At 41.5% G+C, this 26,054-nt stretch overlaps 1 protein-coding gene across 5 annotated transcripts in view; it reads left to right on the top strand.

Moving 5' to 3' along the window:
• nhsl2 (NHS-like 2) overlaps positions 1–26,054 on the top strand; it is a 266,381-nt gene that overhangs the window by 133,392 nt on the left and 106,935 nt on the right. For all 5 annotated transcript variants that reach the window (XR_007448688.1, XM_049569282.1, XM_049569283.1 and 2 more), the window contains exon 2: positions 18,868–19,104. Coding sequence is in view for 4 of the 5 variants with exons in the window: in XM_049569282.1 (XP_049425239.1) it covers positions 18,868–19,104 (237 nt within the window). In the remaining variant the exon portion in view is untranslated. The remainder of the gene's footprint in view (positions 1–18,867; positions 19,105–26,054) is intronic.

Genomic DNA, 26,054 nt, shown 5'->3' on the forward strand with positions numbered 1-26,054 from the left:
GCGCCGGCACTCCACCAGCGTGGGGTTGTACATACAAAATAAAAGGGGCGGCTGTCTTGACGCATGCTATTCAATGCCGTTGTTTGGCCTTTGGTAGAATCAAGCCATTGTTGTTTTTGGTCTTAACATGGGATTTGTTGACAATAGAATAAATATAAAATATCACCAGTCCTGGCCTTTGATATCCCATGCCTTTGCCAGCTACTTGTTTTATTGTTTTGGTTTTAAAACCGATATTGAGTCTAATTTCAAGTAGAGCTGCCCCTAATAATCTGCTAATTATTTTAGAAATCCTAATCGTTCAGCAAACAAAACGTCAGAAAATATTAAGAAATGTAAATCACAGTTTCTCACAGTCCGAGGTGATGTCTTCAGATTGTTTGTATCGTCCAAGACACAGAAACAAAATCCAAAGAGATTCACCTTACCATTAAACACGCAAATACTCAAACTCTTCATCAGCTGAAGATTCCATTAATCAACTAAGAATTTCATTCAAATTTCAAGTGGAGAAAAAAGCTCATGAAAAGGTCATACATTTGTGTTTCTCCAGTAACTACGCGACTGTATTTTGTATGTTTGTGATTGTGCTCTTTAATGTATCATTGAAAACATCTGGTACTGAGTCAAGGCTCCTTAAAAGCCTTGATTGCGTGTGAGTGTTAAAGTGTGTCTGCAATTAGTGGCTTCAGAGATAAACAAAGCCCTTCATTTAAATAAATTACTTGTGCGCACTGTATGTAACATTAGAATAAACAGCAAAACATTACATTTAAATAATATTAGTAATACTTTAGAGTGTTTCAGTGCTTCTTTTTCAGTGTAGTTTCTCTCTGATGGTTGAAGTGTAGGAATAGAACAGAGATAGGAATAAAATGTAATAGACTATGCACTGCCTCTTCACAGAAACACATAACTAATCGATACAGTTTGTTTTTTCCTCACCATCATTGCCTTGTGTCTTGTACCTGCTTCTCCTGCAGGGGGCAGCACTGAGCTGCACTGAGGCCACAGGCTGCAGCAGTCAGAGGCTGCACATGCATGCTGCTCAAACACACCCAGAAACACACACATCTGCTAAGTGAATAATATGTGTAACATGTGAACACATGCACAAGCTCAATTTCCCACCAATTTAGCCACTTAGAGTGAATCTGACTTGTTATGACGGGACATTCACGCCTGTGTCTAGACCAGTGGGCACGTTAATTAGCAGCCTTCATTTTGTTTGGCCAAAGTCTCCTTACAAAACACCCTCAGATATCGTCGTGTGCCACAACTGGGACTCCAAATCCTTTCAAACACCATCTTCATAAGGTCTTTAAGGAAAGTGTTTACACTGTTTCCTCCATATCTCACGAAGAAATGTCCCACACTTCCTGTATGGTTAAAAGTTAATGGGCACTCAGGGGAAAATGTGCTTTCATGTCAATAGAATACACATGAAAATCAAATAAGGCAAAAGTGTCCTTGATGATTAGTAGAACCATTTTTTTCCATTTAACTCTATGTGACTGTCCCTTGAGGGCCACCGTAGTCGGTTTTCAGGGCCTTATAACCAGACAATTATAGTGTCATATATACTGAACATGACAGGGGACTTGGCTGTAAGCTAAAATGTGTCCAAGGTGGAAAGAAGAGTGAGGCAGAGCCGAGACTTTTATAGTTCTGGACACGTCATATATCTCCCACAGGTACAGGCTGAGGTGTTTATACACTTGAATAATGTCAAGAGCTCCGTTAGACTTTGACGTTTGTTAAACAGAAACATTTACTGGATTCTTGTGACTTTTAGGCTGAAAGTGAGAAACCTTTTGACAACAGCACAAAAAAGTATTGAGTTAGATTTTTCCAAGTCACAAGTAACGGTTCAAGAACTCTTGTTGTTCCATGTTTTATTCTGGATAGGAAACTTGTAACAACTTTTGGACTGAAAATAAATGAGAACATTGCCAGTAGAAGAGCAAAAAGTCCATCCTGCACAAAGACTGCTGCAACCAAAATATAAGAACCAAAATTATCAGAGACTGAAAGGGCTGGAAAAGACAAAAACAGACGTATCCAGAAATCTAAGGTTTAAACACCAATAAATATTTGACCAAACAAGGGATAAAACACCATAAATTACTGCTCAAATCCAGGGCTAAACACAGGTAATTACTGAACCAAACCAGTCATAAAACACCAGTAAATACTGGACTATATTGGACCTACGACACCAGTAACTATTGTATCAAAATAAGAGCAAAACTAGAAAGTATTGGACTGATGTGAGACTAAAACGGTGATAAATATTGGATGAAAGCAGGGCTAAAACACCTGTAAACACTGCACCAAAAGAAGACCAAACACTATTGGACTGATTTAAGGCTGAAACACTGGTAAATATCAGACGAAACCAACGATAACACATCAGTTATAGAAAGGACTCATGTGATCTATCAGCTGACACCCTTCCATCAATCAGCTGCTCCATCAGTTGATTGGGCAGCTTGTGATCAGCTGAACGAATGCTATGCCCAGTGGACTCTCACTGCTTCTGACATTTGATCATTATCAACAGACTTCCCTCTTCAAAAGACATGATTACCCCAAACCTTAAACCTAGGGTTAGGGTTCTTTTTTTTCATATACTCCCTGAGATTTGCTGAAGTAGTGCCTTTTTTGATAACTTAGTTTGAACATGAATTTTATTTGTGTTTTCCTGGAAAAGCTTTCATTCATAAAAAAAGTTCCTGAATGTTACATCAGTCGAAGAATTAAGCCTATGGAATAGTGAAGTAGTAAATTGTGTAAGAGTATAAAAATGTTTGGCAAAATTAAGATTTTAATCAGAAACAAGCTGAAGAAATAGTTGGTGGGAAAGAGTCGAAATCCAAGCAGCCTTGTACAGTCCTCCATGTTTTAGGTACTCAGTGAGTACAGAGGTACTTAAACCAGGAGATTTTTTTTCTCTGCATGCATTTTCTTTATTTCCACACAGTTGTAAGCTCTGGTGCTTTATTACCTTGACAGCAAAGAGACTCGGAGGTCAGTTATATTATCTGCATCGACCTTTGTTGTTACTCAGTCGTAACAACAAAGGTCAGTGTGGATAATGTCTCTGCGCAGGACGTCTGGTTCGTTTCGATAACGACACCCAGAAGGACAGCTAATGTTCGGTTTGGGTCTCAGTGTAGCCGGTAAATCTAGTTTATAGCAGGGCCTACGCACGCACGCACACACACACACACACACATACACACAACTTTATTTTAGTCAGGCTTTTCAGTGGGCAGTGACAATGTTATTTAAGATAAACATAAACGAGTCTGCTGAGCACAGGGCTGATGGTAACAGTGGCTCATAAGCCTGTCATTCACAAACACACACTCACACACACACACACGTGCACACACACAGGTCAGTACTTGGCGTACTGCACTTGCTCCTGGCATATCAACCCCCTTACATTCCCTCACAAGTGTGTGAAAGACACACAGATGTATTTTTATCATGCATACACGAAACCTGAGAGCGTGGGTGAGAGAAATGGTAAAATATGAGCGATGGTTTCCGTGTTTGTGTGTGTGTGTGTTTGTGTGTGTGTGTGTGTGTCCAGTGCTAACAGCTTGTCTAAATCTGCGTCCTCCCTGCTGACACTCCAACGCACACAGAGGGGAATGAATTAGTAATAGGCCTTAGAGACAAAATAACTTTTGTGCATCACCTCGCTGTAACACCAGTGTGTGTGTGTGTGTGTGTGTTTGTGAATGTGCACCAGTGAAGAGTAGGTGTGAAACTTTTTTTTCTGTTTTCTTGTTTGTGTGTAGCGTGGACACTGTGCAGTAGACCCTCAAACTTTTTTATGAGTATGTGTGTTTGTGTGTGTGTGTGTGTGTGTGTGTGTGTGAGGCATCTCTCTCCCTGTTGTGAGAGTGGGCGCAGTGAAAGTATCACTGCTGTGTTTTCTCTGTGTCAGCTGGAAGTTTCAAACCTCTCTGTTGTTATTCATGTCTCTTCCTCTTTGCCAGTGTCTAATGATAGGAAAGGTCAATAGGGGCACTGTCTCATCACCAGGTTACATGGTGTCACTGACACCAGTAATGATTTATGTTCATCCCTGTGCACACTGGCCACTGGTGCTGCTGGTGCCACTGGTACTGTGCATACATATTCTCCTGCACTGGTACCACCTGCTTTACTACCTGCAGTGGTGGAAGAAGTACTCAGATCTCTTACTAAGTATACATAGTAATATCACAGTGTAGAAATACTCTGTTATAAGTGAAGTTCCTGTATTTAATTTTGTACTTAAGAACAAATTTTCTCCAAGTAGACAAGTCGTTTGTCCTTCTCAGCATTTTGAATCTGCAGGGTCTTCAACTGTTCGACCAAGTCCAAAATACTTTTCTGCTTCAGCCTGACAGTAGAAACTTCCTCCATGAGGATGTTGAGCAACTTCTAATTATAATGATAATAATAATAATAATAATAATAATAATGATAATAATAATACTTTATATAATAATAATACTATATACGTTATTTATCAGCGCCTTTCAAGACTCTCAAGGTCACTGTACATAGAGAATCAATAAATAAACCAACACAGCAGCAATAATAAAACATTCAGAAGTTAGCAGCAGGCGAAGACATTCAGCAGTGATAGGCTTGTTTGAACAGATATGTTTTGAGGTTGGTGGAGAGATAGAGCTGGGTGTCATCCGCATAGCAATGAAACTGTATATTGTGTTTTCGAAAAATATGGCCAAGGGTGAGGAGATAGATAATGAAGAGGAGGGGACCGAGGACAGAGCCCTGGGGAACACCGGAGGAGAGAGGAGAGGATTTTAACTGAATGAACTTAATGTGAATTCTTAATGTAGTCTACTCCCTCAGCCGACTGGTTCTTCTTTGGACCCATGTAGAGATTGCGTATGTATCTGTGTGTGTGCGATAATTTAATGTGAGTTGATGGTAGACTTAACAACAAGCTAACTCTAGTGTGTCCAAGACTTGTCTGAATGCTACACTGCTCTCGCCAACAAGGAAACAGGAAGCCCCGGAATAGGAAGGAATTTTCGTCCAGCATTTTTCACTCAGCATGAAAATATACCTAAAGTACCAAAAGTAAAAGTACTTACTGTGCAAAATGGCAGAATATGAGTATTACTATCTGTATAGACCTGTACACATTGCAATATTTTACCATGTGTTTAATGTGTTATAAGCTGTTTATCCATCACAGTATATATTTGTATCGATTTGCCTTAAATCGCAGATTACTGTATCGTAGCTGGTGTGATCACATAACCTCTAGTGTACTCCTATATTTTGCTGCTGTGCCTATGTCTTCGCTCAATTAGATACTACTTACATGACTTAATATAAGAACATTTATACATATTTGTATGATTGTATTGTTGGGTGGAGCCTGAGATCTAGAATTTCTTTGCCAGTGACTGCTTCACTGCCGTTGCTGTGCATATGACCATAAAGAACTTGAACTTTTAGGTTTGACCCTCACTTTGGCTCCAAACCATGCATGTTATGATGCTTTAAAGACATAAAAACCTCTTCAGCTGGTGGCTCCCAAACTTATTTTCTGCTAGGACCTCCTTTAAAGGGCAGAAAAAGTTTTATTTCCAAGTTTGAATTCAATCTAAATAACATCATCAGGAACATTTACTGCATTTCACACACGTTTCTCATTAGGTGCTTGTCTGGTTCCAGACTTCTGAATCACTGCCCTCATCTCCAGTTTTTTTCAGATTCGACTGGGTCTGTTGTTGTTCTCACTGACAGCTGTTTCCTTGGTTGGAAAATGAGCCAATCAGATGTTAGTAGGCGGAATTAAGAATGGGGACTCCATCTGTTGGCGGTTTTGCTTCTGTCGTGCAAATAAAAAACTTTGTTTTATAGACACGAGCAACACAAGGCCAGATCGATATAGGCTTCCTTATAATTTGGATCTGAAGTGTTTGCTTAGTGAGCATCACCTGTTTTACTTTTTCTTGTCCAAAGTTTGTCCGTGTTGTACTTTACATGCTGTTTTAATGTTTCCCAGTTCAATTATCGCAGCCCAAATGATTTAGGTTCAATCAAATTCTGTTTCACTCCAGACAGACACCTTTCCTTTACTTCATTGTTAACAAGCAACTACATCCACATACAATTTAACTTGATTAAAAAAGACTCGGGCACATGTTTCTAAGAATCAATCTTTATTGAGTTACCCCAAACTTAGTGTTCACTGATGTTTGAAAGTCAAAATAAACTACAATATAGCAAATTTTATTAGCGTCGACTTTACAGGAGCGTAGCTATTTACCTCACATGAACATGAACAAGCATGTTCGCCTTGTGGGGATCAACCCTGTGATGTTCAACTTGACATTCATGTTCACACTCACTCTCTGTATGGGAACCGTCCTGTCACTGCAATGCATTTCTCTCCAGAACCATCTTTTCCCTTTACTCAAAGGACTGTGGAGATTGAGCTTTTTTCCCTCCCTAAATCTGCCCAGTGATGCCCAGAGGCTTGTGTCTCTTCTCCATCCAATCCCTCCATCTTCCATCCTTTTCATGTCACCGCGGTTACATAAGAGAGGAAGGGAAAAGGAGTGACATCTCCGCTGAGGAGGACTTGAGTGCACACCGTGTGTGTGTGTATGTGTGTGCGCACGGCTGTTGCTCAACTTCTAATCAGGAATTAATTGTTAACCACGAACGAGACAAGTCTTCCCCCGTAGACTCCTTTGTTTCTTGTATCTGTCAAAACAGTCCGCGCCATCAGCTCGCAGGTTTGAAAGTATATCGAGGTCAGAATATTCCTCAGATGCCATGACTGGGAAAGCACAACCAAAACACTGTTACTTGTTTTAAAAACAGCAATAATAACCTTGGCTTTATTCTTCCACACCTGAATATAAGATCCAGCCTGTGCAATCTGGTCAACCGTGGTTAAGTCCCCCATTATCCTCAAAACATGTTTTCATTTTCTATTCTATTAGGCCTAGTAATTGTAGGTTTTATAAAATTTTCTAAAGGTGGAAAATCTCTTTTAGGATGCAGAGCAAGCAATTTATTTGAATATTTTCGACCAAAAATCTATTTGTGATTAATCTTGGAAGATATTTCCCAGCAGCATTTTGTTGGTTATTTAAATTATGTTATCAGCAGCAGGGCTTTGGGGTTAAAATCCCTGTGGAGGTACCTTTATTAAATGCAAATGCTCATCAAGCAGTCCCAACCTGATAGTGATTTTTTGTATACCTCTATTAGTCAAATAAAACCTTCTTATCAGGCACTTTTTTCACAGGAGGATTTGATCCTGCTCTGCCTAATCACAGATAGCGAATATCTTGATTTACTCTATTATCCAGATTTTGCATTTGACAATGAGACTGAAATTTAGTGTATCGTTAGCATAATTTACAAAGAACAGTTGATGCAAAAACTGTCTGCTGGTTTAATAACACTGTGAGGTGTCCTGATTTAACATCAAAAATAAAATGGCCCGTCAGCTCCTGTGGATCATTTGGACTATTTACAATTGTACATAAAGATTAATTTGAAAGTTTAAACTATAGGTAGAAGTTTGTTGGCGCTGCAGAAAATTGGTCCAACTCTACAGTGAGTTGTATGGCTCAAGAATCAGGTTGGAAACATGCTCAAACCAAACAGTGTATGACCAATTTCACTATGCTTCCCCAAAGGATATCAGCCCTATGTTCCCTCAGCACCTTTAATTTTGTTTCCATCCATATGAAGCCCTATGTTCCCTGATGAACTTTTGTCCAGCCCAAGTTAGGCCCCTACTGTATCCCTCAGCAAGAGCCAGCCTTTACAAAACTGGATTAGGCTTAATGTTAGGGGTTAAGGTTGCCCGTGCACAGGGGTGAAAACATTACCTCAGCGACATACTGATCTGAGGGAACACAGGGCTGAGGGAAGAGAGCAGAGGGAACAGGCGGGACTGAAGGAACAAGGAGCTGAGGGACCATGTGGAAATGAAGGGATATAGGGTTGAGGGAACAGAGCTGAGAGAACATGCAGGGCTAAGGTAACAAGAAGCTGAGGGAACATGTGGGATTGAGGGAACATAGGGCTGAGGGAACATAGGGCTGAGGGAACAGAACTGAGGGAACGTGGGGCTGAGGGAACAAGGAGCTGAGGGACCATGTGGGATTAAGGGAATATAGGGTTGACGGAACATGCTGGGCTGAGGAAACAAGGAGATTAGGGAACATGTAGGATTGAGGGAACATAGGTTTGAGAGAACATAGAGCTGATGGAACATGTGCAGCTGAAGGAACTAAGGGTTAAGGGAACATAGGGCTGAGGGAACACGTGGCGCTGGGGGAACAGAGGGTTAAAGGAACATTGGTCTGAGGGAACAAGGAACTGAGGGAATATTTGGGATTGAGGGAACATAGAGTTGAGAGAGCAAAGGGCAGAGAAAACATTGGGTTGAGGGGGCACAGGGTTGAGGGAGCATGGAGCTAAAGCAACATAGGGCTGTGGGAACATAGGGCTATGGGGAGATAGAGTTGAGGGGACATAGGGCTGAGACAACATAGGCATGCTCCTGCTAGCACAGCCATTGCCTTTATTAGCTCATGTCTTGAGAGAGTAAAACAAGACCCTTTGAATTGCTCATCAAAATTTTCAGAATATTTTCCCGGCTGCTTTATCATTGTCTTGCCCCCTTTGTTTCACATAGATCATTGGTGGAGTGAAACTTTATACCATTGTCCTATTTTATAGCATCAGCATCCCTCAAAAGCAGTACATTTCTTCAGAACCTGTTCCCTGATTGGCACATCATGGCCGCTTTACTTTGCATTTTCTCTCTTCTGAAGTGACAGGCTTTTTTCTTTTACGGTCTTGTGTCGGGTGACAGGTTGTCTTCCTCTCATGCCTTAGCTGTCATGGGTGATGAAGAGACGTACTGTTGAGGTAGAGACACAGAGCTGTATGACAAAAAGTTCATAGTCCTGTCATTTAATTTTCTTTGACCAATGGCTCCTTAGGTCTCGCTGACATCCAGCTTTGTGGAGCTTCCTTTTGGTTTCTGATGGCACCGTATGATCTAACATTGCACTGCGGCAGTGGTGGTGTGTTTTGGACTTGAGCCTGAATCCTGCGAGGCTTCCTGTCTGTGAAAACCCTTGTTAGATAGACAACAACTCCTTGCTGTGTTGATGTGCAGTGAGAACAGTGAGAATCCTTCGCTCTCAGTCACAGAAACAGTGTCTCAAAGGTATGACAGTAACCGAGATAGTTAACACCGTCTCCTTCTCTCTCTCTGGATCGTGTATTTACAGTAATTTGTGCCACATTTTCAGAAGCTCCTGAGGCTTGTGTGACTTAAGCACGTATTACCTAACTCTCACAATTACACAGATGCACACAATTACCCACACAAGATCATATATTTAACTTCTTCAAAGTCCCACATCTTCAAAGGACTTATTTGATTTAGACCCTGTGAAGCTGAAGTGTAATCCACGGGAGGGCACATGGCTGATTAAAGGCAGGGTTCACCCAAAAATCAAAAATACATATTTTTCCTCTTACCTTTAGTTCTATTCCTCAATGTGGATTATTTTGGTGTGAGTTGCCAGGTGTTGGAGATATCAGCAGTAGAGATGTCTGCCTTCTCTTGAATATAATGGAACTAGATGGCACTCAGCTTATGGTGCTCAAAGTGCCAAAAAATACATTTGAAAAACTCAACAGCAATGTCAGATCCAGAAATCACGACCAGGTTATGCAGAGAAACATCCACAGACCTTATTGTGAGTAGTTTCATGTAGGGACTATTTTCTGTCTACCAAACTACACCTGCCAACCAACGAGGAGGATGCCATTAATGTTTACATCTCATCCATGAGTAGATGCAGCCTTCCTTCTGCGCAGTTATACAGTTGGAGGTTAAAATGTATTTTTTCTTCACACTGAGCACCAAAAGTCGAGTGCCATCTACTTCCATTATATTCAAGATAAGGCAGACATCTCTATGGCTGATATCTCCAACTCTCTGCAGCTCACACCAAAAAGATCTAGATGGGAAACATGTATTTTTCATTTGGGCTGAACTGTCACGCTTCACAAACTTTCAAGAAACCTGTTTACTTTGCATATATGTGTTTACAACTGCTGTACAGTAAAAGATGTTTTCATCTATGACTTTGAGAAGTTCAGTGCCATCATTCACATGTGATGAGCAATGTGTCAGCATAGTATCGAAAAGTCACATTAAATAGCACACTCAGGCATTTGTTACAATTAACGTTGACATTAATTAGTTCTAAATATTCATCTAAAAACAACCAAGCACCACAAATAGGTTGTAAACGGAACTGTGTCTTTCTCAAAAAAGTTTGTTTTGACATTTTGCCTGTATTGAGATTGAAACATTTACTGTGGTGCCTGCCTGTGGCATAGGCATTGTAGGCGAATGCTAAGGGTGCCATCATCCATAGGGGGCGCCACAAATGGGGGCAGAAAAAAAAATCGAAATATTTATCTTTTACTATTTGTTATGAAAAATATTACTACTATTATTTTTGAAGTGTTACATGAGGCCACAACAACATAACTACATAGCAAAGCCAACTAAATAAAAGAAAGGCCTCCCCAGTTGGGCGAGTTGTCGGACGTCATGTGAATCCCGAAACACACATCATTATCATGTCAAAACAACAAAAGCTCTCTGGTGCCCACCCAACTACACACAAATGTGCTAGGGCTGCTACTGATTTACTGTGTTGTAGACCTCAGCAAAGACGTTCTCACTCCCAGGTCATCAAATACAGACACTTTGTCATGCCCCTCAGATTCTCAAAGCAACGCATAGGGCACCTTTCAGTGTATCCATGTGACGCACAGTTGAAACACATTGTAACATATGTTTATTGTTGTGAAACTTTGAGGCTTAGGCAACAAAACTACTTGTTTACGGTTAAATAAAGATAATGATTTATGTTAAAATAAGTGTTTATTATGTTATGTGACATACACAATTGCGTACTGTTACGTTAAAAACATTTCACACAGGACACAAACTGTGATCTCCTGGATAAAAGTCCAGTTTTGTTTAACCCATCCACCTCCAACATGGGGTTTCTCACGCTTTATGCTACATTAGTTGCTCTCAGTATCAAGTATTGACGCAGATGGATTTACGCTGATGTTAGGTAAAAGCCCAGTGCATCTGATAAACACGCTAAAGGGTTCCTTTGGCGTCAATATCACATGTTGAGGGGTGTGACAGAGCATCAGCATTTGACCACTTGGGAATGACAGCGGGTTGTATCAGCCTCCACTAGTTTTATGTAGCTGGAGAAAACCTGAGGTGCTTTGCTTTTACTGAGTCTAGACCATTTTATTTTTCAGTTCTCTGTTAAGGTACTTACTTCGCTCTGAGCGATCTGAAGAGTGCATCCTTTTTTTTTTGTAAACAATGAGAAAAGGAAGCCAGCGTTTTGAAAAGATGTTCCCAGTGAGCACTCAACCCCACATTATATGTCTCAGAAACCTCTCAGTGGTTCTAGTTCTCTCCTTTTTCCCATCTACTGTAGGTTGCAAAGGTTAGGAAACATGTACTCCCGTAGCCGCAATCAAAATGCAACCTTTAAAAAACTTGATGCTGACCTTTTGGTTATTTGACCCATTAGTCTCCCAACAAAGGATAAGGATTTTTACATAATCTAACCTCTGTATGGAATTTATTTATTACACAACCACCAAGAGTTACTTAAAATGCTCCAGCATGAGCCAGCATCTGACGGAAGGTCTTTTGTGCACGCTAAAGATATCAAAGGACCAAACTCCCCAAAAGTAATTAACGCTGCAACCTTCTGGTTACAATTAAGCATCTTTGAGTAGTTTCAAAATGGTGCATGGATCATGCCACAAATACATGGCTGGAGTCGCCCCTTGGAAGGAAATTGTACCCCAGTAGACCTTCCTACTAAAGAGCTGTGGAAGCCCATTTCTGTCAATGTAATGAAAAATAAAAGATCATGTAAGCCATTACAAGGAGAAACTAAAATAATGAACAAAATAATGGTAGACCGTAAACCTAATGGAAGAGAGTTCCAAAGTGTTGGAGCCACTACTTCCAAGGCACGATCCCCTTTTGTTTTGAGTCTGGAGTGGGGGACAGCCACTAGGTCCTGATCTGAAGACCTAGGGAGGAGATCACTAATGTATTCATGTGCTTGACCATGAAGGGCTCTATATTTGAGAACAAGTATCTTGAAGTGAATCCTGAACCTGATGGAAAGCTAGTGTAAAGAAACTAAAAAGGGAGAGATATGGGTTGACCTGTTGGACCTGGTAGCAACGTTCTGGATTATTTGAAGACGATTCAGAGAAGATTTGTTTAGACAAGTAAAAAGAGAATTTCAGTAGTCCAGTCAGGAGGACACAAAAGCATGGATAGTCATTTCTAGTTCAGGTCTAGACACCACAGACCTGAGCTTTGCAGTATTTCTTAGCTGAATAAAACAAGTATGATTCAGTGATTTAACATGATGATCATAATGCATGGCCTGGTCAAAAATTACACTAAGATTCCTAAAATTTGACTGCATAGCTGACAAAAGGGACCCAATACTCTGGGTAACCTTTGAAGCTATAGACCTTTTTACTGTTAGTAAACAGTATGATGTTTTTTTGGTGGGCGGGACTTAGCTGGAGGCAAAACAATTCTCCACAGACAGCGCAAGCTAGCAAGTTGACTTGTTTTAGACCCTCAATGTAGGAAGACGATGCAAGTGGTGCATTCAAAAATATTCATGTGTCGGAGCGCACTCTGGTACAAACTGAACTGTTTGTAAATTTGGAGCGCTGTTGGAATGTGCTGTTCGGTAGCTAGAGCACCGTGCTCTCGGAGTCAGCACTCTGTCTAGGGAGATGGAGCAACAGAGTGTTGAGCAGAGTGAAAATGTGATTAACTTAATCGTTTGTTAATTCATATACATCAACAGGGCTCTCATTTTAGTGTAGATCGTCAGACTGAATTTATGAATGCACCATGTCAGGTCACTCACTCCACAGGACCGCAAATGTTACTTGAAAAAGCAAACACTGATGAACGTGACAACACTGGCCGACCCGTATGCTCTCACTCAGTGGATGGATGATGTCACAGGACGTTTAGTGGTTGGTTACTATGCCAATCTTACAAAGGAGGACGACACTTACACGGTTTCCTCCAGTTTGTTTTGCTATCAAAGCTAACATCAGCTAATGCGCTAAAAAGTTAGCATTACAGAGAAATCCAATATTCCTCTTAATACCTTCCCAGTTTCTGATGAGGTGGACATGATAACCCTTAATACACATAACGTTATTCATCCCTACAACAGTAAATACTTTTTCCCTAAGCTGATATGCACATGTGAGCATTTTTGACGATCACCTCCGTCAGTCCTTTCCTCTTATCACATTTAACCATAGTTGTCTTTGTTTTTGTTGACAGGCAGTGGCGGCTGGTATGTGATAAGCAATGACTCCTTCTATTCTGGCTCCCAATAACACAACAAGACGACATTTTAAGACTCCTATGTAGCCTACAGCCCTGTGGTGGAGAGTCGTGTTTTGCCTCCAGCTAATGAAACGATGTCATTGTGACGTCGGTGCTAAAAGGTTCTATACCCTCTGAAGCAGAACCTCTGTATTGTCTGTGTTTAACTGTAAGTAGTTGTTTGACATCTAGTCCTTGATGGTAATCAAACAGTAGTGAAGAACAGGAGGTTTGTCTGTGATGAAACTATGACATATCTTAAAATAATGAGAGGCTTTGCCGAATGAGTTAGTATCTCAAAGATATATTATAAAATCTCTAAATGACTGACTTAGTATTGTTTTGCATTATTTTGAGATACTGAGTCATTATTTTTGAGGAAGTTTCTCATTATTTTGAGATACTGGCACATTCTTTCCAGAAAGTTTCCCATTGAAATGACTTAGAGCCCTTTTCTCATCACACTGGCTGACATTAGCTTCCATAATAAACACTATACCTCTGCAGGAAATATGTATTAACCGAGAAGAATATTTCAAATACACATTGGATTTAAGTTGCCTGTAAACCTCAAAGTACCACAGATTGCTTTGATTTTGTGCCTATATTTTGTTCATATGTGACAGCAGAAGTTATTTTGCATACAGTGTGTAAGGACATGGTCACAAGAAGTTTAGTAAAGTGGATGCAAAAGTTTGCTCCCCTGCTTGAAACACTGCAGACTGAAAATTGGGGGGGGGGGAATGAGCAGAATCTGCTGGGTGAGCCTTTGCTTCAAACTCAAGCTCCCTAATGGGATATTTAGCTTGCAGCAAGGCTCACAACACAATGCATACATCCAGTAAACACAGATTAGCTTCAGAAAGAAACAATGCCAAAGAAAGCGCAGTAGACATACTTAAGGCTCCACATAAAAAATAAGTAAAGCAGCATAGGCTCTATGTTGAGAATATATGTCTCTTCTACAGTACATTATAAATCATGCATGATTGCCTTTGTTCTCTTTGCTGCGGCTGATGCTAACTGACGTGCAACTCTGTATCATAAACAGTAGCTCTCTCTGGTGGGAGACGATTGTGTGAAAGCAGCTTAGGAAGATGAAGCCGGTAGCTGCGAGGGTGAAATTGTGATTCCATACAGTACGGCGGGTTTTGAGAGAACAGACGGCTGCTTCAGACCAAATAAGACGTGATAGTGCCGGTGGATTCAGTGCAGAGTAACTGTCTGTACGTCTGTCTGCCGGGAACTGAGTGTTCTTCAAGTTTTCACCATTTTTTCCCGACTACAAATCAGAAAATATGTTCGCGCATAGCCCTCAGAGGTACTTTCCACACACGTTACAGTCTGCATTTAGAGGTTTTTAGAGTTTAGCTGAGGATCTCAACCAAAGCAGTTTACTGAGTTTGTGCATCAGTGTCTCGCTCAAGAACACTCTGACATGAACAAATTGACATTTCTGTTGTAGGAAAGTCTGTCTCGGATAAAAAGGAGATCACCATGCCTTCATTTTGTCAGATACAAAACTTATTCAGGTTTATTTTTAGAACTGTTTCACTTGTACAGTCAGTCCCTTGTGAATGTTGCTCAGGGAACAAAACAGAAAGTTGTTATTTAGTACATGTTCATGCACATAATATTTTTCAATCTCAGTGGGGGCGTGACATTTAAGGCGAACACGATTCCTTGACTTTTCAGCCACTCCTTTCTGTACCGACTGAGTAACTTAAACAGCTGAGGATGAACATGACTTGGTTTCTGGTTGTCGTTGCCACTCAACTAGATTACACTTCATCTGATCACTGGTAATGAAAGTCAGAATTTCCCTTTGTACCAGTGTGACAGATGTCACTACATCATCACTACATCACTTACCATCGTATTTTTGCAACACGCAAGAGAATTATCGGAAATGTTGATAAGGTCTCCATCGGAGTACTCCAGCAAGCATATGGAGGTTTCTGAAACCAGGATGTTTACATATGTAACACATAACCAGTATATGATTGTGCATGTAAACATACTCTTGATTTGGTGTCATTTTTGAGAAATATAAAAATCGTAAGAGAGAATGGGGATTATGCTATGAATAATTAACCAACTGATCCTCCAGGTCTCCTTAATAGGAATCTCTGTTTGGTATTTTGGTCGCATGATGGAAGCTTAGACATTGTGAGTTTATCTTACCTTACATTGGGGGATAGTTGAGTCTGACACATGAAGTTCCTTTCAAATCTCTGTGTGGTGAAAGGTAAGGTTTTGGAATGGTGTGGGTGGGTAATACTCTGTTTATACTCGCTTGACAAGCTGTGGCACAGGTCTTTGTAGATGGCACAAAAGCTACGAGCATGCATAGAGGCGTTTGTGCTCATTGCTGAAAAACGCCAGGTGGCGTATAAACAAAATATTCTTTGGATAAGTAAAAAGTTAATGAGTGTTACTTGAGGAACATTTAACTTAGGCTGCCTGGCAGCAGTAGTAAACACTGACATACTGCCAAACAGTATAAAGGAAGCAACTTTAAAAGTGTAGCTTTGCAAGCTACCAATTCCTTCACACTGGAAGAAATTAAACTTCAGGAAAGCTACCCTAAAAGTTGTTCCAACTAAAAAAAATTAAAAATTCTAAGTAAAAAAAAAAAAAAAAGGTAGCGGACAGGAGGTGAGGTGGATGGGTCCAACAAACATAGACTTTCACCCAAGAGAGTAGTGTTCATGTCCCGTAAGATTCTAAAGCCAAACCCTGTTCTTTTTTCCTAAAACTAACCACATGTTTTTTTCCCTTAACCTAACCATGTGTTTTTGTTGCTGAAGGAAAAAAAAAAAAATCAATTTGCGGTGTTGTACTGACGTAGTGCATTTATTTTGAAAGAAACTGTATGTCAGCATTGAATTTCCTGTGAAAACAAAAGTGCATCTTGAAGGAAGAAAAGAACCAAGACCGTCAACACCCAATGCACCCAGGGTACCTTGAACGTCATTTGTGGACGTGGAAAGTCCATGACCAAAATGTCAAGGTGACAAGGTCAGAGTGAGAATGTTGTTCGGATCGAGGTTGGAACACGTTCTCACCACAAACTAACCAACCTCCAACTTCAATCCGGACAACACATTCTCACTCCGACCTTGTTACATATTGACATTTTGGTCATGGACATTCCATGTCCACATATGAAGTTCAAGGTGCCCTGGGTGCATTGGTTGTTGACATTTGTTTGTAACCGGACCCTGACAACCTCTTCAAGAAAGTCTCGCTCTGGTTGTTTTGGTGCACTCCCGAGAGCGATTGCTGTATTCTCACCTGCCCAAATGAACCACATGTAGGGGGGAAAGGAACTTGAGTTTGATTGAACCAAACCAAACAGGGCAGGTGTGAAAGCACCCTTAGTCACATCCACCCCTTGCTCCTCCACAGCACCAGCCTCTCACCCAAATATGGTCACTTCTGGCTCCAGAAAACCAAAATGGTAATGGCTGAAATGCCGAACTTGAGGCGTTAAAACAGTAGTCCACAAGCCAATGGGTGACGTCATGTTAGATGTTGGTGAAGACTCTCAGTCATCCCGGGCATGGTAATCATAAGTGCTATGTTTCTTGAAGACATTTTGCCTCTCATCCAAGGGGCTTCATCAGTTCTAACTGACTGGTGTGGAGTCGCAGGCTCTAAAATCTACTCTACTATACTCTGTTGTCATATAGACACACAGGACCTATACATGCGCTAAATGGAGAGATGTCAGAGCAAGGACAATGGACGGGTGCCCTGAGCAGTTTGGGGGTTCATGCCTTGCCCAAGGGCACCTTGGTGGTGCTACCAGTCCACTCTCCATACTTTGTCTGGACGTAGACTTGAGCCAGGGACCCTGCGGTTCCTAAGCCAAGTCCCTATGGACTGAGCTACTGCAGCCCCCAACACAGATATTGTCGGAATAATTATTTTAGGAGACGTTGGCATTGGACATGTGTCTTTGGGTTTCTGTCCCATGTATTGTTTTTTTTTCTCTGCTCAACTCTGTGAACCCAAGATGCTTGGATACACCATTAAACGTCATTAGTGATTTTGCTGAATTGTTTATTAGCATGTGAGCTTAGTAATTGTAACAAGGTAGTTGACAAACTCTCATCTCACTTTTGCACTAATACCAATAGCCTCCTGTGACTTACTCACTTGACATTTTGTCACCATGTGAGCGTCAGAACTAAAGACAAGTAATGATTTCAGTGACTTTGCTCTCACAGAAAGTTCCTCTTCAAAGCCTCGACAGCTCAGTTGGACCCTGACTGCTGTCACATTTGGGATTTCCTGTGTTTGTTAGTCATGTTTTATCAGCTGCTGGATGTGTCAAATTATTTCATCACCACTGATTCAAAGCTACGCCTCATTCATGTCGACGTTGAATGGCCATTTGCGATCGCTCCGAGTGATTTGTTTTGATTGTCTGTTTGTGTTGGAGGTTTGATAGTGACAGGGGCAGACGTTCCCGTCCCCCAGCCTCTCTCTCCTCCTCTTCTTCTCTTTACTCACATCACCCTCCTTTCTGCCTTCATCCCTCCGCTCTCCTCCCTTTAAATGTCATCCCTCTCTCCCTCCTCCTCCCACTCTTGTTCTTCTTTCTCTCCCTAATGCCACAATCACAATTTGTCTCTTTTTTCTCTTATACCTCCCTGCCCTAATCCCTCCTTCTCCCCCTCCTTCTCTATCTCCTCCCATGACTGTCCCTCTATCTTCCTCCCACTCCTTCTCCCTCCTAATTAAGCGCTCCCTCTCTTCATTTTCCCCTCCAAATCTGTTCTCTACCTCTCCTCCCGTCCATCCCTCCCGCATTTTCTGCCTAATCCCTGTTTCTTTTTTTCCCAGCCTCTATCCCTCCCTCCTTCCTTTCTTCCTCGGTCCTTGTTCTCCCTGACAACACACTGCGTTATGTAATCTGCGTCTCTGGGTATTAGTTATGCAAATTCATACATTTTTATTTACGTGTGTTTTTTCTCTCCTCCTCTTCTCTTCTTCCCTTCTTTTCCCCCTCTTCCTCTTCTCTCTCATCTTACTCCTCTCATTATTCTTCTCTTTTGTCCCCCTCATTTTTCCCTTTCCCTCCTTCATCTTTCATCTCCTCTCCCCTTTTCACCCCATCCACCTTTATATCTCTCCATCTTGCCTGTCACCCCTTCTTCCCATGCTCCTCCTGTCCTTCCCTTTCTCTCCTCCTTTTCCTTCCTCTCAATAATCCTATTTCCCGTCCTTATTTCACTTCCTCTCTCTCCTCCCTCCTCTCTCCCTCCATCCATCACTTCCTCTCAACATTTTTTTTCCTCCCCTCCCTCTTTCCCTCCCTCCTCTCTCTCCTCCAGCCACCAGCGGTCTAGAGGCGGAGAGCGGCAGGCGCGGCGGCAGCAGCAGCAGCCACGGCGACGGCAACCACAGCAGCAGCAGCGGCGGAGGAGGAGGCAGCAGCAGCAGCGGCGGTGCGGCCCACTTCAGGTCTCCATGGCAACAGAGCGTGAACGTGTTCGGCTCGTGGAGCAGGCCGGAGTGTGTCGAGGAGCTGCACCAGCAGGCGCAGCTCAACCTCCAGAGCCTGCTGCAAGGTAAGGATGGATGGAGAAGGGAAAAGAGGGGGATTGGATGGATGAATGGGTGGATGGAAGGAATGTGTGTGTGTGTGTGTGTGTGTGTGTGTGTGTATGTGTGTGTATGTGTGGGCGAGAGTGTGTGTGCTGTGTTTTGAGTGGGTGGGAAAGGCGTGGAGGCAGAAGCGGAGGCGGGTGGGAAAGTGTTTACATGCGTGTGTGGCATTGGACTGCGTTGATATGGGTGTGTGTCGGCTGCCTTTAAGGTGTGTATGTGTGTGTGTGTTTTAGCGCGCAGATATGCTGCGTGAGAGGGCGTGTGTGTTAAATTTCCCCTGCTATCTTGTGTTTATATTGTACTAAAGGGTGTGTGTGTGCATGGGAACCCTGCTGATAGTGTGTATTGGATTCACCTTGCAGGGTTGTTATTAAGGTAGTATTTGTGATTTTGTGTGTATTGGATAGGATGAACACTGTTGATATACATTTGTGATTGTGTGTGTGTGTGTTTGTGTGTTGGTATTTCTGAATATATATGTGTGTACAAAGAGGCACTCAAAGACATCTGTTTACATTTGAGTTCGTAGTCGGAGGTTGTAACTCTGCCTTGTTTTTGTTCTTTAAGGTGGAACGCTGTCATCCTCATTTTAATATCAGCCTCTTGTTTATAGTGTTCAACCCAAGTGTGTGTGTGTGTGTGTGTGTGTGTGTGTGTGTGTGCAAATTAGCACCCAAGGAAGCTAGGGCTTCCATTTGTTCTCAGCTAATACTGTTTCTTTAGTTGCCCCCCACACCCCCACCCCTCTGTGACTCATGCTGTCTCGCCCTTTGACCGGCTCGTTGCATTAAAACGATCACTGTTGCTTTTTAGCTGAATGAACAAGGGAGGGTTGAATGGCAACTTTGGACAAACACCTGAGGGGATGAATGGTCGAATGAAAGTCTCGACACATCACATTTCACGGTTCAGGTGTTTACACTGTATTGATTCTGTAGGTACTTCATAACTTCAAGATTTTTAATGCTGGCTTCATTTTTTCCCCCATGAAACAACCAAAACCAAAGAAGTATTAGTTCGTCCCTTAATACTTTCTGACTCCCTTACCCTGTGGCGTTCAGCCTCGAGCCCACAGGCTCCCACAGATAATGTAAATCTTTAAAAAAAGTAGGCTATCACAAATCTTTACTGGAGTTTAATTTCTATAAAAGGGTAGATAGTTCCCTAAAGCAGCTGGGCGTTGTAGTTTTTAACAAACGTTACTCAAAGTGGAACAATTAGTGCATTTGTTAGGGTCTATTTTAAGTGGTGGATTAATACACCATTAAAGCTCTAGGCAGTATTGAGAGTGTTAGGACAGTGGTCTGTAAGGGACAGTTGCCATCAAATGTAATTGCTTTTTTTTTTTGCTTTTGCAGAGTGTGTAAAATGTTAATGTACTCAGTCACACAATGTACACAAAAAGTTTATTTTTAGTTAGAAAGTAATGGAGATGATAGTTGAGCACATTAGCTACCTTTAGTCACCATAGCCTCAGAACATTACATTTTGGGCCTACTTGACCTTATACTTTACTTATCTTAGACCTGTTGTCCTCAAACATGGACAGTGTTAATGCCATCTAGTGGTAGTAAGAGCACAATACACTCATACATGTAAAAACAAGATGGCAGCCATCTCTGCCAAGTCAGTCTGCAGACGATCCCGACACAAAAGTGGACAAAGTCCAAAACCTGATCATATTTTATGGTTGAGACTTGTTTATTTATGATTAATAATGTTTGTAGATTTATATGGCAACAGATTTGATCAGTATTAGCAACGGTAACAACCTAAGACACTGTTAATCAGGAAGTACTTATTTGAAGACATTAGGACAGAATTATCGTCCGTTTGAGGACATTGAAACTTACTTATCGTTGACAATGTTTAGTCTTTTATACTTCTTGGGTCTTTCTGATCCCATGTAGCTGGGAGTAATTAAAGATGTATACCAAACAAAAGTTCATATCTCAGGAGGACTGCACTGTAACTGTTCATGTAACATGCTAGAAGACTCTTGCTACTTTAGCAATAACACAAAAAGTCTCTTCACACTAATCTGCCCTCACTGTATTTGTTGACATGATAATATCTTGAAAGATGTCTGAGCAGTTAATAGATTTTATTGTTTCCCTCTGTTCCTGCAGTGTAGCTGGGTAGATAAGACTAGCTAACCAGCTGTCTATCAAGCTGAAGTCATAAAACTCAGTCAGTTTGAGGAGATGAGCGATCAGATTTTCAGTTTCTGGACTGTGTATTGAAACTATATACTAAAGTATACGTAGGTCCACTCCGTACAAAAGTTTGCAATAGCTCATATTTTTAAAATATGCATGGCATGTGAAGTGTAGCCTTTTCAAGTGAGCATTCATGTTGTGGTCTTAAAAGAAAGTTGATTATTAGGTGATTGTAAGCCACTATTCTATGCTACTAGTCTATATTTTCATAGATAGGTTATTGTGCTTTTTCTGATCTTTATATTTGGCTTGTTTTAACAGAAACCATGGGCAGTCATTGACTGTCCCAGAGTTAGCTAGATAGCTACATTTTATCAGCAGTCTCCTAGCAGGCAAATCCATCCGATTTGTTTTTGTTGTTTTATGTAATTGTTTCTTTGTTGACTAGCGAGTATTTTAATTCCAATTTCTACTATCAGCTCAGCTCGCTTGGAACCTTGATCAAGGTGGCACCAAAAAACAAACAAACAAACAAAAATAACAGGCCCTATACACAGTTTTTGCTCACGGAAAACAAAAAAACAGAGAGTAGGAAGAAGGGTAGAGCTGTGTTGTACCATACAGTGGAAGCTGACATTTAGGGCCCTTATCTTAAACTGGGCACAAAGTGGCATGCAGCACAACTATCATTGCTAGTCAAATTGATGCAGTTGTCATTTTCACAGCCAGCATCCACTTTATGTAAGAAGCAAATGTACTTACAACGTTCTGTGCACCCATGGGTGTTTAGGTCTTAAAATGAGGTGTGGTTAAGTGCATTGTTGGTACATTGCTATTTTGAGGCAGCAGAAAGCATTGTGCCATTGCACGACGAAAACCTTGTCTAAAGTCAGCGGTGGAGTGTTTTCCTGCTATTTAAGGGGCACATTATTCAGATAGTAAGATGTGCCTACATAGGTGGGTTCACAATGCGCATACACTCTGCTTGTCACACACACAGGGACGTGTGGATGTGAAATAATACAGCATTAATGAGAAAAATATTAATGACATTCTCTATAATGTGAACGTAGCAGAGATCAGAGCAGAGCTGCAGAGATGCTGTCTGACTTTCTATTAAGGAAGCACATTTACACGCAGGCAGCAGTGTCACTTCATTGATTACTTCAGAAGCTGGAAGTTTAGTTCTGTTTCCTCTGTCAAGTTTATACCTACAGATTTAGTTTGGCTGCTTAAATGTCCCATGATATTTGCTGCGGTGACATTACTGCTCTTTCTGCATGAGACTACGCTCAGCAGAAAAAACGTTCACTTCTCAAATTTGCTAAATCTGCCATGTAAATAGCAGTGCGCCAGGTGCAGGCGGACTTAGATTTTAAAGGGAATGGGAGGTGTTTGGTTGAATTCATGTTACACCCAAAACACACACACACACCTATGATTAATTAAGGGACTAAATGCAACCCCTTTGCACCCTGTGTTTTACTTAGAGCGCATATTATGTGAATTCAACTAGCTAAAAAGGAGTTGGACACGCCCTAAATGCACTTGCACCATGGGCTATAGATCTAATTATAGTTTAAATAGGTCCCCAGGTGTTTAAACCCTGTTGGTTTTAGAGACATGTTTCATCTTTATTGAGACTGAGATCTTCTTTCCCTTCTCTCCCTCTCTGTTTATATACAGCGTTTAGCAATAGCTCATACAGTACAGTATGTCACCTCCTACATCTTTCTCTGTCTCTTTTCCCGTTTGCTCCAATGCCACGTCTTTATACTGTGTGTGTGTGTGTGTGTGTGTGTGTGTGTGTGTGTGTGTGTGTGTGTGTGTGTTTATGTGTGTATTAAGCCAGTTATTGTCTCAGACGGGCTGGCATCTTGTGTATGATGAAAATAAGATGGATGAATGCAGTCGTGGGTGGACAACAGCAACGAGTGTGTGTGTGTGTGTGTGTGTGTGAGTAACAAAAATATGTGTGGCCATTCATCTTTTCTGTTGTTTGTGTTCATTTCATGTCACTTTGCCTTTATGTGCTCATTGCTGCCTGTGTGCTTTGTTGTGCTTCACACTATCGTGAACAGCATGTCCGTGTGTGTGTCCCTGTGTATGTTTTCAGTTTGTATACCAGTGTCCATTTGTGTTGTGTGTGTCCATCTGCTTTTGTGTGTGTGTGTGTGTGTGTGTGTGTGTGTGTGTGTGTGTGTGTGTGTGTGTTATATAACACCAAAGCAACCAGCTGTACTCTCTCTCCGGCCATCCTCACCATCACTCTCCCACTGGCCACGGCACGGTAAAATATTCATACTCTTTCCCGCTCCTCAACACTCTGCCCTCCATATTTATGAAGCTGGCTGTCGTCCTCCGGTGTTAGACGGATCTGCTGCGTTTTCTGCCGAGATTCAGCTCCCCCCGGCAGCGAGATTTGTGTGAGATTTATTTCACTGTTGCTGCTAAGTGGGCAACAGTGAAATCCGGCCAGTGTTGCCTCTCATCATCAACACCCCACCATGGAACAATTAGCATTCAGGGTTATCATGTGAGGGGCTGTTTTGTGTCTCTTTTATTCCTGGTTGGATTGCACACATTTACTTTAATGAGCTAATTCAATTCAATATGCAAGACTTTAGTTATAATTGGTCTCGTTCTGATTTTGACCACTTGCATTCAACAAGTCCTCCAGACTAAATGATTTATTATGTTGCGTCTTCTTGCCTTTAAAAACCTTCCAAAACAATTCTACAATATGATTCACATGGTCAGTCACTGCTGTGGTTGGGATTTGGTTTGGTAAGGAAAGATCATGATTTGGGAAAAAATATTTGCCTTATTAAGGGCAGGGAGCCTTAATTATCATGGCCAAAAGAAAAACTACTTGGTTAAGGTTAGGGGAGGATAATGGTTTTGGTGTAGAACTCCTCCCTATGTTGTTAGCTTTAAAATAACAATATTTTGGACACCAAAGATCCTTGTGAAGTTAAAGGGAAAGTTCAGAGGTTTTGAAGTTGGGCTGTAAACATGCGAGCTGCTGGTCTACCACTGCCACGATAAGTTGGTCTCACTCCAAAGTCGTCGAAATCTAACGCTTGGGCAGTGACTTCCAGTGTCAGACACCAACAAAAAAAGCTGTCCTGTAATGTTGGGATGATGCGCAGCTGGTTGCTGTTATAGTTTAACGGCAGCAAGTGGTGTCAGGGAGAAACGCGGCGGGACAAGGACGAAAGCTAAAGCGTGAAAGTCTGAGTTTGTGGGTGGGAAGGGTTGGTGGATGGGTCCAACAAACACCAATTTTCACCCAAAAGAGTGGTGTTTGCATCCCATAAGATTATAAAGTCAAACCCTGTTCTTTTTTCCTAAACCCAACCACGTTCCTTTGTTGTCGTAAATGGTGGATTTCCTGTAAAAACTGAAGTGCATTTTGACAGAAGACAATTCATGTTACAGGCAGAACTTGACATAGCGTCCCAGAACATCAGCATCTAATGCACCCAGGGTACCCTTCACGTTGTATGTTGACGTGGAAAGTTTGTGACCAAACGTCGATATGTGACGAGATCGGAGTGAGAATGTGATGCTAAGTTAGTTAATTTGTGTTCATTTGTGACTTTTTTTATTAGAAGTAGATACTTTGGGTTCACCAGAGTTACACAATAACACTGACTAACTAACTGATTGAGGCAGCTTTAGACCGGCTGTTCCCATGTTTGGCGAGCTAAAGACACAGTGAGTCTGGTGGATTTTAGAGTTGTACCGATACCGATACCAGTATCGGAAATGCCTCAGATACTGCCTTAAATGTGGTATCGGGTATCGGCGAGTACAGCCTATGACCAATCCGATACCACGTAATGCCTCACGTCATTACGCATACGCACACTACAGGCAAACGAAACGGAGCAGAGTTTAAAAAGCATTCTACTGTAGCCTTTAAAATGTCTTTTTTACCAAATTGTGTGGCTGCACTTTAACGTGTGTCTTGATCTGTGTCAACACTGGATAATAATAATAAAAAAAAGTATTATGTATTTATTTCTTAATATTTTACATAGAGTTTTAGGAGTTGAGACATACAACAATTCATATCCCGTCCATTGTATTTTACACACTGGTATCGGATCAGTACTTGGTATCGGCAGATATCTAAGGTTCAGGGATTGGAATCGGTATCAGGAAGGAAAAAGTGGTATCGGTACATCTCTAGTGGATTTGACGAACTGCAGCAATTAACTGCTTTCCTGGTGGATCAGGCTGTCTGCTGCAAGGTTGTGCAGAGTGAACACTTAAACTGATATTGATTTTTATTTTAGGTGGCTAAAATACATTTTGCTGCTGCCCCAGTCCACAGCAGTACATTGCTTAGCTTCTTGCCTGCTTTTCCAAACTGGGGGCGTGGCAACCGGCATCTACTGTAGGTAATACCGGTGGTGCCTTGAAATTTTTTTCTTGGGTTGGCACAACAAAACTAAAAGCCATAACTGATTTCCGGGAATCCACTTATGTTGTTTAAGTATATAAGCAGTTTGAAATGTCAATATGGAGAGTTAGGGCATTAATGTATACTGATATAGGGCTGGGTACTGAAACCTGGTGTCAATATGCCATCGGTTTCTATACAAGTGGTACCTACCAGACCAAATTATGACACAGATTTCGGTGCCACATTGTTTGCGTAAGGAGTGTACAGCCAAGAGAGAGAAAGAAAGGTCAGTCAGTGAGGCTGCTGCGACCAGAGCAGAGTACAAAGTCAGCCATAG

This window comes from Epinephelus fuscoguttatus, linkage group LG23 (assembly GCF_011397635.1).
Source record: "Epinephelus fuscoguttatus linkage group LG23, E.fuscoguttatus.final_Chr_v1".
NCBI classification, from domain to species: domain Eukaryota; kingdom Metazoa; phylum Chordata; class Actinopteri; order Perciformes; family Serranidae; genus Epinephelus; species Epinephelus fuscoguttatus.